General features: G+C 48.0%; 1 protein-coding gene across 1 annotated transcript in view; it reads left to right on the forward strand.

Annotated features, from left to right (window-relative positions):
- LOC119976167 (D-beta-hydroxybutyrate dehydrogenase, mitochondrial-like) overlaps window positions 1–16,139 on the forward strand; it is a 47,008-nt gene that overhangs the window by 25,502 nt on the left and 5,367 nt on the right. Inside the window, exon 4 of the mRNA XM_038816442.1 lies at window positions 9,268–9,420. Coding sequence (XP_038672370.1) covers window positions 9,268–9,420 — 153 coding nt within the window. The remainder of the gene's footprint in view (window positions 1–9,267; window positions 9,421–16,139) is intronic.

A 16,139-nucleotide genomic window follows, 5' to 3' on the forward strand; every position in this document is an offset into this window, starting at 1 on the left:
GACTTCATTCATGAGGTTTTACAGTGCACCAGAAGAAAATCATATGAGCGGCCTGATAATGCAGAGCATCATCAGAGTGATCCATGCAACTAATCTTTTCCTTGTGTAAGCGTTTACCTGAACAGTTATTTTGTGATTATCACCAAGGTGCCACTAAATTCATTGGCACTCCACAAAAATAGAATCCTTTTTAAAAAATATATTTAGAGTACCCAACTAATTTTTTCCAATTAAGGGGCAATTTAGCATGGCCAATCCACCGAGCCTGCACATCTTTTAGATTGTGGGAGTGAAACCCACGCAGACATGGGGAGAATGTGCAAACTCCACACGGACAGTGACCCGGAGCCGGGATTCGAACCTGGGACCTCGGTGCCGTGAGGCAGCAGTGCAATCTACTGCGCCACCGTGCTGCCCCTCACAAAAATAGAATCCGAAATAACATCAATCCTAATGGAGTACCTCTCTTGTATTGGTGTAACATTTCCATTTCTCGGTGCAGGAAGTTTCCTCCTCTAGTTGCGTTAAACAGTCAGTTTATTCCAAGGTTGTTAGCAATTTTATGTTACAGATTGCACTTAGAACCAGGTTTGGGTTGCTCAAATTCAATTCATGTAGGACGTTCACACTCCATGACAAGCGGAGGTAATTCTTCCATCTGCTTGGAATCAAATGCAGGTTCCAAGGCCGGTATCACAAATTGTAAAGTCACATTATCCAGACATTGGGGGCGGGATTCTCTGATCCAGTGTTGACGCCATCGTAAACGCCATCGCGTTTCCCGATGGCATCAACCTGACCTCAGGAGCAACAATTCTGCCCCCTACAGGGGACCAGCACGGCACAGGAGCGACCCACACCGCTCCAGCTGCCAATCCGGGCGTCAGATGTGTGCCATGGGTCTGCGCATGCCTAGTGGGGCCGATGCGATTTCCGCGCATGCGCGGTGTCTCCCCACCCCACGCCGGCCCCGACACAACATGGTGTAGGGCTGCAGGTGCCGGCGCGGAACAAAGGAGGTCCCCAGCCCGAGAGGTCGGCCCACCGATCGGTAGGCCCCGATCGCGGGCCAGGCCACAGCGGAGGCCCCTCCCTGGGGTTGGACTTGCCCCCACTCCCCCCACCAAGCCGCCCCCGGATCCATCCACGCCGAGGTCCCGCCGGGTAAGACCAGGTTTGAACGGCGCTAGCGGGACTCGGGTTTGTTTTGTACAGCTGCTTGGCCCATCCCAGGCAGAGAATCGCGGCTGTTGCAGCGATTCTCTGGGCCGACCCTGGGGGTGAGGGAATCCCGCCCTGGGTGTGTTCACTTTTCAATTTAAAATGCAATTGTTGGAGGAAGACACCAATAGATCTCAGCATTTTAAAATTAACTTTTTTGGTAAACAGTGATCATGGGCCCGATCTACCGGCCATGTCATGCTCCAATGGGAGTGCAACGTGGCCGATAGATCCCAGGTGAAGCGCCACGCCTCGATGCCTCATGGGATCTATCCAAGTCTCATGAGGTGTTGGGATCAGGAACCTGCCCACTATGGGCAAGACAAAGCTGCACTTGCGTAAGTAGGCCTCAAACTTACTTCAGGCCTACTTACCCGTTATCTGGCAGTGAGGCTATAGCCGGTCGCCATTCAGCCTGGCCTACACAAACATGGACCAGGTGAAACTGCACCGTGGGAATGTCCCAGGCCATCGGAAGTACCTGGGTGGCCAGGTATAGTGCAGGTTGGCCCCCTGGCCCTCCCCCTGGAAAGCAGGTACCTTGGCACTGCCAGGCTGCCTGGGTGACACTTCTAGGGTGACAGTGTAAGGGTGCCCCGGTGTCAGGGTAGCACAGCCAAGAGTCAGGGCCTGAGAAGAAGGCCATGCCCATGAAATGAGGGTGGAGGGTGATATGAATGGTGAGGGGGGTGGGGGTTCAGGACAGGTAAGAAGGAACATCTGAGAGGTTGGGGGTTTGACAGGTGGGAGTGCTGAAAGGGGGGGCCTTAAGAAGAGGGGGGGGCTTCTGGGACCCCATAGTGGGGTGACCCATGGGGAGGTATTCGGCCGAGCGAAATGAGGCCAGTGAATAGCAGGAGAAAACGGAAAACGAGCTGGGCACCAGACCGTTTGCGATGCAGGCGGCCGCTCCCATAGGCAAAATCGACATCCCTCCGTAGTGAGGTGAGAAATTAGTTATCACCGCTTAAGCCCTATCGCCTTGCAATTAACAGGAGCCACCCCACATCCAATGGCCTCCCTTGATTCAGCGGTCTCCTTAGCAAGTGGTCACGCTGATGCCGATGAGTACCCCTTTTGTAAAATGTGAACCTGGCAGATGGGCTGCTGCGGGGAGTCGAGGAGGTGAACATCCATCTTCGCTCACAGGCATTGAGCCTGGGGGCACTGGGCATGCTAACCCTGTGCTCGGTGGAGGCACCTAGCTGCTTACCATGCCCAGGGCTTTTAATGCCCCTGGCGGGCGTCTTCTGGGGGTGGAGGGCCCTGGCGCACTTGATACGTGCACATTGTTCCGGGTGCTGGCTGCGAGGCCGAGCCTCATCAGAGGGGCGGAACTCGGGGGAGCTGGTGGCCACCGTCACCAGTCCATAGGATGGATCCGGGTTGCCAACCAGCGCCTGCTCCTCCCGGTCAGTGTCTATAGGGCCCCAGGGTTCACCTTGGGCCAGAGAGACACCTGGATTGAGTCTGGCTGCCCCTCCATAACCTGGCTCTGCCAGCCCTGGCGGCTCCCCAATGTCTGCACCATGGTGTCGCATGGTGATGCTCCTCAATGATTGGGCCATGCTTTTCAGTGACTCGGCAATGCCCACCTGCGACTGCGGCAAGCTCCGCAACGTTTCGGCCATTCCCATCTGAGAGCGGGACATGGCCCGAAGCACCTCATCAAGGTCAGCCTGGTACTGGGTCACTTCCCCCATCGACTCAGACAGTCTACCGAGGCCCTCAGTCATGGCCGTCACTGATTGCCCAACGTTTTGGACACCTTCTCTCATGCTGCTGATGTCATGCACCAGGCTCTCTACTGCGGTCACCACTCGGCAGTGTTGGTCTCTGTGCCTCGCATTGCTGACGACACCTCCTGCGCTGGTAGCCTCTGGGACTCCTTTGATTGGCTATAGACCTGCTGGAGTGTCACTGACATCTCCCTCTGGATGTTTCAACCATTCCCTAACGTCTCCATCAGCTTCGGGTAACCCTGTACCAGAGGTTCAGCATCTGGCTGGGATCCAGCAGACCTCCGACTGCTGTCTCGCCTGGGCGTTACTGCCTCCACCTGATGTGCATCAGCAACTGTGTGGTGCTCACCGGATTGTGCCCAGAGGCCTGACCACTAATACTACCCACTGAAGTGCATATATCTGCACTGGTGGAGGATGGGGATAAGAGCTGTGACGCATCGATGTGGCATTCTCGGAGCTCTCCTCTGAAGGGAGAGGCAGGGGATGGGGCCACTACGGATGGGCCGGCACTATCGTCTGGAGGACCTGTGGGAGAATGGACATGTGGTCAGTGGGAGGGATGGGTCCGTCTATGAGGCATTGACAACTCATGTTGAACAGTCCATCCAGATGGGGCCCGGTGGATCCTCACCTCTGTGTCCCGCGTTGACCTCTACACTTGAGACCGCTCTGTCCCGATAACCTCCGTGACCTCCAGGGCCTATTCCTCGAAGGACATGAGGTCTGGACTCTCTCCCGACAATTGTGGGAGAACTTCTCCTGCGGAGACACAGAAAGGGTATCGTTAGCTACATGTGCAATTCACATTGGGGGGGGCTGGGATGTGTGTGTGTGTGTGTGTGTAAAGGGAGGATCAGGGGTGCGTGAAGGGAAGGGGTTTGATGGAAGGGTTGGGATGAAGGGAGGGGAGGTGAAAGGCCAGTCAGGGGTGCTGGAGGAGGGGGGAGGGAGGGATTTTGGCTGAGTTAACCTGCCCATGCTGCCCGGTGTAGTCGTTGACCTTCTTGCAGCGCTGGAGGTCTGTCCTCGTGGTCACGCTACTCAAACTGACGGCCGCTGCCACTTCATTCCAGGCAGCACTGGCTGTCCTGTAGCTCACCCTCCAGGACCCTCGGGGGAACAGGAATCCCTCCTGGTCTCCACCGCATCTCGAAGCCTCCCCAGGTCTGCGTCTCCAAACCTTGGGGTCGGTCGTCTCGGAGGAATAGCTGCAAGGTGGGTGGGGTTGGTTGTGCAAGTGCTGTTTAAGTGCTGCTCGACCTTGTTAGTGGAGGAAGGGGGCGGGGTGCGGCTGGCAAGTGCGGTCCCGGCAAATCAGCTGGCGAGCCTTCATTTGTGGCATGAAACCCACAGGGCCTCATTAACTGGACCTAATTAACGTTGAATAGCGTTGCCAGCCTCTCTGGGATGAGCGCTGGGAAGCTTGTGGCAGTTCTTGCTCACTACCACACTTAGAAATCTTTCCGGAAAAGCCGCCCTTAGAAACTTTTCCGTTAAATCGCATCTGATAACTCTTCTACACTGATATCCATGGCCCAAGATACTTTTAAACAAGTATGAACATTTAAATTGACTGCTAAAATGGAAAGATTCAACTTGTTGCTATTAAATAAACTTTAACATGGGATAACCAAATATTGAACCAACTTTTTTTTAAAAAAACGGCACTGGACATTTCTAGGGTTAATATGCATGGATGGTAATAAAACTCAGTCATTGGTGTATTGTGGATGCTGATACAACTGCAGCAGCCAGCTGAGGGATTGGCACATTCATGATCGATACATACACAAAGTTTGTGGCTGAGATTAGGTTAGGAACCAGATGTTAAAAAATTGCGATTAGAGTTTGAGTACAATGTGTTCTTTGCCAGAAACTATTGTGCAAAGTGACTGCAAATTCTACAGCTGCTGTGAGTCAGAAAGTTAGAGGAGAGATTGCAATGAGCAGATATCTACGCACAGTCTTGGGTACAGCAGGGAAAAGTAAGTTATCTGGTGAAAAAGGAAATGGACACTCGCGAGTCACCTACGGCTTGGGGATCGGGAAGAGACACTTGCTGAACTGTACATTACTTAATAGATTTCTATAATGATAATGATGCAGTTGTGAGGCAGGAGAATGTCCTGCACACTGAAGGGAAGGAATCCGCTGCAGCAAAGTTTCCAGATTTCACTGAGAAATGAGGCCCGCTCGTCTGAGTGATCAACACATTAGGAGATTCCTTGATGAGGACATTCTCCTGCCTCATACCTGCATCATTATAGAAATCTATTAAATAATGTACAGCTCAGCAAGTGTCTCTTCCAGATCCACAAGACGTGGGTGACTCGCGAGTGTCCATCTGATTTTTCAGTTGAGCATGGGGATTCGTGGGTGTAATCGTTCATGGGAAAAACACATTTCCCATATTTTCCACGCAACCGTCCATTTCAAACCATTCTCTTGTATTGATCTGTCTCAGTATGAATGAATCATAATTACTTCCTTCAAACATGCATGATTTTGAGCTGTGTTGTGACATTTTGACGGAATAGGAACACAGGAATATCGGAAATAGGAACAGAAGTAGCCAATTCAGCCCTTGAGCCTGCGCCACCATTCAATCAGATCATGGCTGATCTCTTCCTGGTCTCAAATCCACTTCCCTACCTGTTTCCTGTATCCCTTTAACCTGTTTTTTTTTTTCAATAAGAAATATATCTGTCTCCTTCTTGAAACCATTTAATGACTCAGATTCCACCACAGTATGGGGTACCACCCTCTGTGAAGTAATTCCTCCTCATTTCAGTTCTATATTTAACGTCTCGTAACCTATATCTGTGACCTCTCGTTCTATATCTGTGACCTCTCGTTCTAGATTGTTTTACAAGGGTGAACATTTGTTCTCCATTGACTTTATCAATCCCTTTTGTATACATCGATCAGGGCCGACATGGTGGCACAGTGGTTAGTACTGCTGCCTCACAGCACCAGGGATCTGGGTTCAATTCTGACCACGGGAAACTGTTTGGAGTTTGCACTTTTTCTCCCCATGTCTTCGTGGGTTTCCTCCCGCTGCTCCGGTTTCCTCTCACAGTCCAAAGATGTACAGGTTAGGTGGATTGATCATGCTAAAATTGTTCTTTAGTGTGGAGTTGCAGGAATAGGACAGGGGATTGGGCTTAGGTAGTGTGGTGGTTCAAAGTGTTGCTGCAGGCTCGATGGGCCGAATGGCCTCCTGTACTGTAGGGATTCTATGATCACAGATACAGCAGCCCATAATATAGCACTTTTTGTAATCAAGTGTTAGGTATATGTATGTCTTACACATGGTGCTAGTACTAAATTGCAGCTGCACATCCTGTCCGTCACTGGCTAGACGTAGGAAGGATGTTCCCGATGATGGGTCCAGAACCAGGGGCCACAGTCAGAGGATACACTGTATACTATTTAGGAAAGAGATGAAGAGAAATTTCTTCACCCAGAGAGTGGTCGACCTGTGGAATTCATTATCACAGGAAGTAGTTGACGCCAAAACAAGAAGCAGTTGATATCGCACATGTTTTCAAAAAGCTGTTAGATATAGCTTTTCGGGCAAAGGAAATCAGAGGGGATAGGTTATGGAGTTAGATGATCAGCTATGATCATAATAAATATGGGCGGGACGGTAGCACAGTGGTTAGCACTGTTGCTTCACAGCACCAGGGACACAGGTTTGATTCCCGGCTTGGGTCACCGTCTGTGCGGAGTCTGCACGTTTTCCCAGTGTCTGCGTGGGTCTCCTCCGGGCGCTCCGGTTTCCTCCCACAAGTCCCGAAAGACGTGCTCGTTAGGTGAATTGGACATTCTGAATTCTCCCTCAGTGAACCCGAACAGGTGCCATCATGTGGTGACTAGGGGACTTTCACAGTAACTACACTGCAGTGTTAATGTAAGCCTAATTGTGACACTAATAAAGATTAATAAAAAAAGAATGGTGGAGAAGACTCGGTCGTTTGGGCTCCTCCTGCTCTTATTTTCTATGTTTCTAAGTGCATATGTGCAACTATTACTGATGTCTGCCCAGGAGTTAAAAGTGAAATGCTCCAGGTATCAGAGGTTTGAACGAAATTCTAAATAAATCTGTGGAAACAATATTTCAGCGAGTGATTAATAGTGATTAATAATAACATTTTGTGATACTGGGGTGAATTTTCCAGTCCTGCCCACTGTGGGAATCATCGTGGCTGTGCCAGAAAATTTGGCGGATCATTTAAAAGTCAGTTGGCCTTGGCCGGGAATTTCTGGTCCCTGGTTGGGCTCTACTGGAAATTCCCACCCATTGTGTGTGAATAAGTTGAGACGTGGCAGGTGATAAGTGTAGCATGTCTGGGAGGAGCAGGTGACTTTGGATCCTTGGTCCCCAAAGGTCTTCACCACTCGTGATTTCTTTATCTTATATCTGGGTCTGTTGTGGACTGTGTGATAAATATTGATTTCTATTAATTAAACAGTCCATTGTTGTATGATGCCCCTGCCAGGTTGGTAGAAAGCGAACTGGGTGGACCCTGGGCTTTGTTAGTTTGGCAATTCCCATGTAAATAAACTATTCTATTGAGTGTCAGGAAAGAACATTTTCCCCAATGCTTAAGTTAGAATTGGAATTTTCATTGTTGTTTGATAGACTGCACATATATATAAAGCGGATAAACGTGGTACTGTGAGGTTGGAGCGAAGTGATTGCAGAATACAATAAAGTTGAAGTTGAGGACAGCAAGACTTGTTTTCTAGTTCTTGCGCATGTTTCTTGGCGATGCGCCATTCACTGGCGACGGGATTCTCTTTTCCCGCCACTTTTCAATGGGATTTCCCATTGAAGTCACACGCGCCACTGGGAAACCCAAGGATAGGGGTGCACTGCCAGTTGGAAAAGACAATCCCAATAGCCGGAGAACTCTGGCCCTTATTACAGAGATACTATTGGTGCTTAACATTGAACTCCGTTGTAACTGATCTCAGCTGACTTGTTCTGTAATTAACCATTTTTGTTATTGCTTTGCTGGAAAATTTTCGACAGAATACAATGAAATACAAATAAATAATCCTTAGTGATGCAACTCATCCTGCAAGCTGATTGAGGGACCTGGCTAATACAGATAATAATATTCTAGCACATAAACTACTATTGAGGTAGAGTTTACCATTTGGTTGAAAAGTATTAACAAGAAGTGCAAAAGGACTTTACTGTCTGTTGCTAATAAAATTAAGTTTGTATGGGTTAACGTTTCCCTTTTTAGGCTTCTGCACTGTCTTCTTCATTTATAGTCGAAAAAATCATTTACAATTCACTTCCAGAGCCACCTTAGCCAGCCGTGCCACATTTCAGTTTCACCCCGGCGGCGGGATTCTCCATTACACCGGTTGGTCAATGGGGTTTCCCATTGTGGGGCAGTTCCACGCCATTGGGAAAACCCCGGGCTGCCGGCAAAATGGAGCATCCCGCTGGTGGAGAATCCAGTCCCCTTTCTCTGCCTTCGGCTCCACCTTCACTAGGCTGGTATGATCGAGCCCACTGCGTGGAAATAAACCTGTCCACAGCAGTAGGAATGGAGCTCCAGGAATGACAGCCGTGGAACGCTTACACTAGAAAGCTTGAAAACAGATGATCCTGACATTTGTCCCATGTCGATTGTTGTGCTTTGAGAAACAATTCAGGTCTCCTTTCAGAAGCAATGGCTTATTGTAGTCGAGAGGGATGAATTGGTATAGATTAAACTTAATTCCATGACTTTCTGTTTTAAAATTAAATGGGATTGCAGACACATTTTCCACTTTCTGGCACAGACTATTGAATAGCCTCTTTTTGATGGTTGACAACTTTATTTTATGATATATTAGGGGTTAGGTGGGGTGAAAACCTGATTGACTGAGTAGGGAGGAGTATATGGGAAGAGTCTCCCATGACCAACACTTCTGTGCCCCCAGTTCTTACTTCTCCATATTTGTCCTTAACCACACTGTTCCTGCTGCAGTGCTGATGGAAGTTCTCTTTGTTAGTCAATAAAGTGAAAATCTAACAGAAGGAGTAAGATGCTATTTGGTATGGGGTAACAGTACGAGAATTCAAACAACAAACATAGGTGATATTTATATTTGGTCATAAATGGTGAAAATCCAGTTTTTGACTCGAGGAACATGAGTGGTTTAAAATGACAGGTCAGCATCAGCGGGCTGTAAGAAATGTTTTTCCCCTAAATTTCCTTTGTATGATACATTGAGGGTGATAAATGTGACGCGTGAACAGCATGTAGTGAACAAATGACTTGTGTCCTTTATTCAGGTCTCTGGGCTGTGGTGAACAATGCTGGCATTTCAACTTTTGGAGAAGTGGAGTTCACAAGTCTAGAACAGTTCAAGGAAGTAGCAGATGTCAACTTGTGGGGAACTATCCGAGTAACTAAGGCCTTCCTCCCCCTCATCCGACGAGCAAAGGGTGAGTAAAACTGGGTTCCAGCTCCGATAATTGTCAGCTAGTGACTACTTCATAAGAAAATTCAGGTAGAAAAATAACCAGGCTTTGCTTACTAAATGCCCACTATTTAACTGTATAAGTTGTGTGTCAGTTGTAATACGATCCCAGACCAGACCCAACAGTGGTTAGGATTCTGAACCGAAACCTCAATATTTTAGTTTATTTGAAAGACTGTGCGGAGAGAATGATTCATTCCCAAGAGTGATTGCATGAAGACATAGAACATACAATGCAGAAGGAGGCCATTTGGCCCATCGAGTCTGCACCAACCCACTTAAGCCCTCACTTCCATCCAATCCCCGTAACTCAATAGGGTTTGGTTATTTTTAAAACAAAACTTTATTACAGGTACATTGCTCTTAAAATATTAAGGTGCTTTAATGATGCAACTACTGTCCTCTGAACTCCTTTGTACTGGTCAGATAACCTTTCACCTCTCAACTGTATGAAAATCATGATGAGCTGCTTTAGCCGCCATTCAAAGTTTGTCATGTAACCAATGATTCTTCTGTACTGGGTCACAAGGAGCTGCCTGGAGAGCTGGATCTCCACCTGTTCGCTTAGTAAGCCTCTGGCCTACTTCAAACAGTCTACTACATCCCGCTCAATCTTGCAGCATAGTTTAGGAATTCAGATTGAAACATGTTTCAGTTGTAAAAAATCCTGGAAGGTAAAATTATGACTGTATATAAAGCCTTCAGGACCGACTTCATTAAGGGAGGCACAAATCCTGTTCTTAACTGATTTGAAAAATGTGAAGTATGTAATTTGGCATGGACAATGGAATGTAGGTTGTGCCAGTGATTATTCTCATGGCACATTCTAGCCTCAAGTAGCACTGGAGGAGTATGTTTCCCTTAGATTAGAATTGAAAACCAGGGGCCCATTCTTTTCAATCTTATGGTTGCTTTGATAAGAATCAGTTGTACTGCATATTTTCACAGCTGAAAATGCTTGGGTGGTAAAAGTAGACTTAAGGATTGTAATAGAAAGGATATTTAAATAAATTAAAAGATGATTTGTCAGTGGATTTGTGAGTACATTACCAGTACAGTCGCTTTCACTTTCAAAACTGCTGTCACCTCCAACTTCCCCTTCTCCAAAGATCCTGAACATGTTGCTGCCTCCTCCTGTCGTGCCTCTGTCACACCCAGTGACTCCACTTAAATCCAATGCTTTCCCGGGCCTCCTGGGACTCTCTACCTGATGTCGGTGTCCATTCATCCAATACCCTGCTGCCTGTATTCGGTCTTGTACTAAGCTCTGCTGACCCGATCTTCGCTGCTTACATTGGCTCATATTTCTTCTACGGTTCAAGTTCTTAACTAAAACAAAAATGAATATGCTGCTAATGCTCAGCAGGTCAGACAGCAACTGTGGAGAGAGAAACAATTAGCTCTTCAGGTTTGTGACCTTTCCACTGTTTTTCTTTCAGATTTCCAGTATCCACAATATTTTGCTTTTGTAAAGTTCTCGATCTCATTTTAAAATTCATTCCCCCCCCCCCCCTCCCTCCCCCACCACCACCCCTGGCTCAACCAAACCCACACCCCACTTGAGTTTGATGCCCCCCCCCCCATTGTCTCACTACCCCTGCCAATGTCTGACTCCCTCACTGATGCCCAAATCTCCCCATGTACAACTGTCATCACCCCGCACCCCCCTCCCTCCCATGTCTGATTCCCTCACTGATGTCCAAACCCCCCCACCACCCATGTCAAACTGTTCCCTGGGAAGATCAGGTGAGGCAGGCGCTTAAGAATTTAAACGCAGGTCAGTCAGTACAGATTGGCAATGGCCCATCGAGATATATTATGGAGGGATAGAGAAATAAGAAGGGACTGAGGATGGTAATATTGCTGAAAGAGGGAATACATATAAAGACAGTTGACTTGGACTCATAGTATGGGTGCAGCTCAAGATGAAACCGGATATTATACCAATGAGGTGTATTGGTGACTTCCAGACTGTGGGAAGGAAAGAGAAGAAATGTATATTTAGATTAAGAGATATTTGTAGGGGGGGGCAGCATGGTGGTGCAGTGGTTAGCACTGCTGCCTCATGGTGCTGAGGACCTGGGTTCGATCCTAACCCCGGGTGATTATCCGTGTGGAGTTTGCACATTGTCTGCGTGGATCTCACCCCACAATCCAAAAGATGTGCAGGGTAGGTGGATTGACCATGCCAAATTGCCCCTTAATTGGGAAACAAAATTTGGGTACTCTGAATTTATGAAAAAAAAGATTTGTAGCTAAAGCGACATTATCGTACTTGGAGTAATGAATGATCAATTTAATAATTGGAACAGATAGAAAGTAAATGGAGGATTAAAAGGGGATTTCTAGAATATGCATAGGCCTCCTTCCTCAAGTTATATGTCAGCAGGAGACATTGTGAAATCTGGTATAGAACAATGAAGTGGACCAAGCAGGCGAGCTAAATGTTGGTGAACATTTTGGGAGCGGAGTGGAAACTCCAATGTGACAAGAGATGAGAGCTAATTAGAAAGTGAAAATTCTAGTACCAAAACTAGAACATCAGATTGAACTCGGGCGGATTTCAGAAAGATGGGGAATGAGCTAGTTGGGGAAAGTGAAAGGAAACATTGGCACAATGGTCTGAAGACAGACAGTGAGGTGTTTTAAAAGAAGAAATCTCAAAGGTATAGGATGAGGCTCTCTGGCCACTGTGCGGCGTGTTTCACTGAGGCGGGAGATGGCCTGCCGCTGGCTGGCAGTGGGATCTTCTGGTCCTGCCGCTGTCGATGGGATTTCTCATTGAATCCACCTCACGCCAGCGGGAAACGCGTGGCGTGAACAGCCAGAAGATCTAGCAGAGGACAGCAGAGCAGAGCTACTGATCAGCTGTTCTGGGGAAATTTGCATACGTGCAGTGCGGTCAGCCTAAGTTGAAGGTGTACCTGCGAAGGAGACCCGAGGAGTTTGAGTGAAGGCAAGCATCCAGCAGAGGGCAGCAGAGCAGAGCTACTGATCAGCTGTTCTGGGGAAATTTGCATACGTGCAGTGCGGTCAGCCTAAGTTGAAGGTGTACCTGCGAAGGAGACCCGAGGAGTTTGAGTGAAGGCAAGCATCCAGCAGAGAGCAGCAGAGCAGAGCTACTGATCAGCTGTTCTGGGGAATTTTGCGTACGTGCAGTGCGGTCAGCCTAAGTTGAAGGTGTACCTGCGAAGGAGACCCGAGGAGTTTGAGTGAAGGCGAGCATCCAGCAGAGGGCAGCAGAGCAGAGCTACTGATCAGCTGTTCTGGGGAATTTTGCGTACGTGCAGTGCGGTCAGCCTAAGTTGAAGGTGGTTTGTGGAGGGGCTGTTGTCAAGTGACAGTTAAGCCCGAAACACTGCGTCAGTGTTTCCCACCCTCTAACCAAAAAAAAAACCACGGTCGTTGGGAAGCAGCAGCAGGGGCCTGTCGTGAAGGTGAGTGAGTGCCTTTAAATTTGCTTACCTTTCAGCGGGAGTAGGGTTTGAGGGAATATCAGGTAAGCTCTTACTTTCTTTTTCTTTTTCTTTTTTTTTAATTTAGAGGTGATGTCAGGGAAGGCAGTACAATGCTCCTCCTGCTGAATGTTTGAGGTGAGGGACGCCGTCAGTGTCCCTGCTGATTTCATCTGTGGGTAGTGCACCCAACTCCAGCTCCTCAAAAACCATGTTAGGGACCTGGAGATTGAGCTGGATGAACTTCGGATCATTCGGGAGGCAGAGGGGGTCATAGATAGGAGCTTCATGGAAGTAGTTACACCAAAGAATAAAGACGGTGAGAGGGGCTGGGGGTAAGCAGTCAGTACAGGGATCCCCTGTGGTTGTTACCCTTAGTAACAAGTATACCGTTTTGGATACTTGTGGGGGGGAGGACTTACCAGGGGTAAGCCATGGGGTACGGGCCTCTGGCATGGAGTCTGTCCCTGTTGCTCAGAAGGGAAGGGGGGAAAGGAGTAGAACATTAGTAATTGGGGACTCAATAGTCAGGGGCACAGATAGGAGATTTTGTGGGAGCGAGAGAGACTCACGTTTGGTATGTTGCCTCCCAGGTGCAAGGGTACGTGATGTCTCGGATCGTGTTTTCCGGGTCCTTAAGGGGGAGGGGGAGAAGCCCCAAGTCGTAGTCCACATTGGCACTAACGGCATAGGTAGGAAAGGGGACAAGGATGTCAGGCAGGCCTTTAGGGAGCTAGGATGGAAGCTCAGAGCGAGAACAAACAGTTGTTATCTCTGGGTTGTTGCCCATGCCACGTGATAGTGAGATGAGGAATAGGGAGAGAGAGCAATTAAACACGTGGCTACAGGGATGGTGCAGGCGGGAGGGATTCAGATTTCTGGATAACTGGGGCTCTTTCTGGGGAAGGTGGGAACTCTATAGACAGGATGGTCTACATCTGAGACGCACCAAAATCCTGGGGGGGAGATTTGTTAGTGCTCTTTGGGGGGGGGTTTAAACTAATTCAGCAGGGGCATGGGAACCTGGATTGTAGTTTTGGGGTACGGGAGGTTGAGAGTATAGAGGTCAGGAGCACAGATTTGACTTCGCAGGAGGGTGCCAGTGTTCAGGTAGGTGGTTTGAAGTGTGTCTACTTCAATGCCAGGAGTATACGAAATAAGGTAGGGGAACTGGCAGCATGGGTTGGTACCTGGGACTTCGATGTTGTGGCCATTTCAGAGACATGGATAGAGCAGGGACAGGAATGGTTGTTGCAGGTTCCGGGGTTTAGGTGTTTTAGTAAGCTCAGAGAAGGGGGCAAAAGAGGGGGAGGTGTGGCGCTGCTAGTCAAGGACAGTATTACGGTGGCGGAAAGGATGCTAGATGGGGACTCTTCTTCCGAGGTAGTATGGGCTGAGGTTAGAAACAGGAAAGGAGAGGTCACCCTGTTGGGAGTTTTCTATAGGCCACCTAATAGTTCTAGGGATGTAGAGGAAAGGATGGCGAAGATGATTCTGGAAAAGAGCGAAAGTAACAGGGTAGTTGTTATGGGAGACTTTAACTTTCCAAATATTGACTGGAAAAGATATAGTTCGAGTACATTAGATGGGTCGTTCTTTGTACAAATGTGCAGGAGGGTTTCCTGACACTATGTTGACAGGCCAACAAGAGGCGAGGCCACATTGGATTTGGTTTTGGGTAATGAATCAGGCCAGGTGTTAGATCTGGAGGTAGGTGAGCACTTTGGAGACAATGACCACAATTCGGTGACCTTTACATTAGTGATGGAAAGGGATAAGTATACCCCGCAGGGCAAGAGTTATAGCTGGGGGAAGGGCAATTATGATGCCATTAGACATGACTTAGGATGTGTAGGTTGGAGAAGTAGGCTGCAAGGGTTGGGCACACTGGATATGTGGAGCTTGTTCAAGGAACAGGTATTGCGTGTTCTTGATAAGTACGTACCAGTCAGGCAGGGAGGAAGGGGTAGAGCGAGGGAACCGTGGTTTACCAAAGAAGTGGAATCTCTTGTTAAGAGGACTAAGGAGGCCTATGTGAAGATGAGGCGTGAAGTTTCAGTTGGGGTGCTTGATAGTTACAAGGAAGCGAGGAAGGATCTAAAGAGAGAGCTAAGACGAGCAAGGAGGGGACATGAGAAGTCTTTGGCAGGTAGGTTCAAGGAAAACCCAAAAACTTTCTATAGGTATGTCAGGAATAAAAGAATGACTAGGGCAAGAGTAGGGCCAGTCAAGGACAGTGGTGGGAAGTTGTGTGTGGAGGCTGAGGAGATGAGCAATATACTAAATGAATACTTTTCGTCAGTATTCACTCAGGAAAAAGATAATGTTGTGGAGGAGAATGCTGAGACCCAGGCTATTAGAATAGATGGCATTGAGGTGCGTAGGGAAGAAGTGTTGGCAATTCTGGACAAGGTGAAAATAGATAAGTCCCCGGGGCCTGATGGGATTTATCCTAGGATTCTCTGGGAAGCCAGGGAAGAGATTGCCGAGCCTTTGGCTTTGATTTTTATGTCATCATTGGCTACAGGAATAGTGCCAGAGGACTGGACGATAGCAAATGTGGTCCCTTTGTTCAAGAAGGGGCGTAGAGATAACCCCGGTAACTATAGGCCAGTGAGCCTCACGTCTGTTGTGGGTAAAGTCTTGGAGAGGATTATAAGAGATACGATTTATAATCATCTAGACAGGAATAATATGATTAGGGATAGTCAGCATGGTTTTGTGAAGGGTAGGTCATGCCTCACAAACCTTATTGAGTTCTTTGAGAAGGTGACTGAACAGGTACACGAGGGTAGAGCAGTTGATGTGGTGTATATGGATTTCAGTAAAGCGTTTGATAAGGTTCCCCACGGTCGGCTATTGCAGAAAATACAGAGGCTGGGGATTGAGGGTGATTTAGAGATGTGGATCAGAAATTGGCTAGTTGAAAGAAGACAGAGGGTGGTGGTTGATGGCAAATGCTCAGAATGGAGTTCAGTTACGAGTGGCGTACCGCAAGGATCTGTTCTGGGGCCGTTGCTGTTTGTCATTTTTATAAATGACCTAGAGGAGGGCACAGAAGGTTGGGTGAGTAAATTTGCAGACGACTAACTAAAGTCGGTGGAGTTGTAGACAGTGTAGAAGGATGTTGCAGGTTACAGAGGGACATAGATAAGCTGCAGAGCTGGGCTGAGAGGTGGAAAATGGAGTTTAATGTAGAGAAGTGTGAGGTGATTCACTTTGGAAAGAA

This window comes from Scyliorhinus canicula, chromosome 13, assembly GCF_902713615.1.
Source record: "Scyliorhinus canicula chromosome 13, sScyCan1.1, whole genome shotgun sequence".
NCBI lineage: Eukaryota > Metazoa > Chordata > Chondrichthyes > Carcharhiniformes > Scyliorhinidae > Scyliorhinus > Scyliorhinus canicula.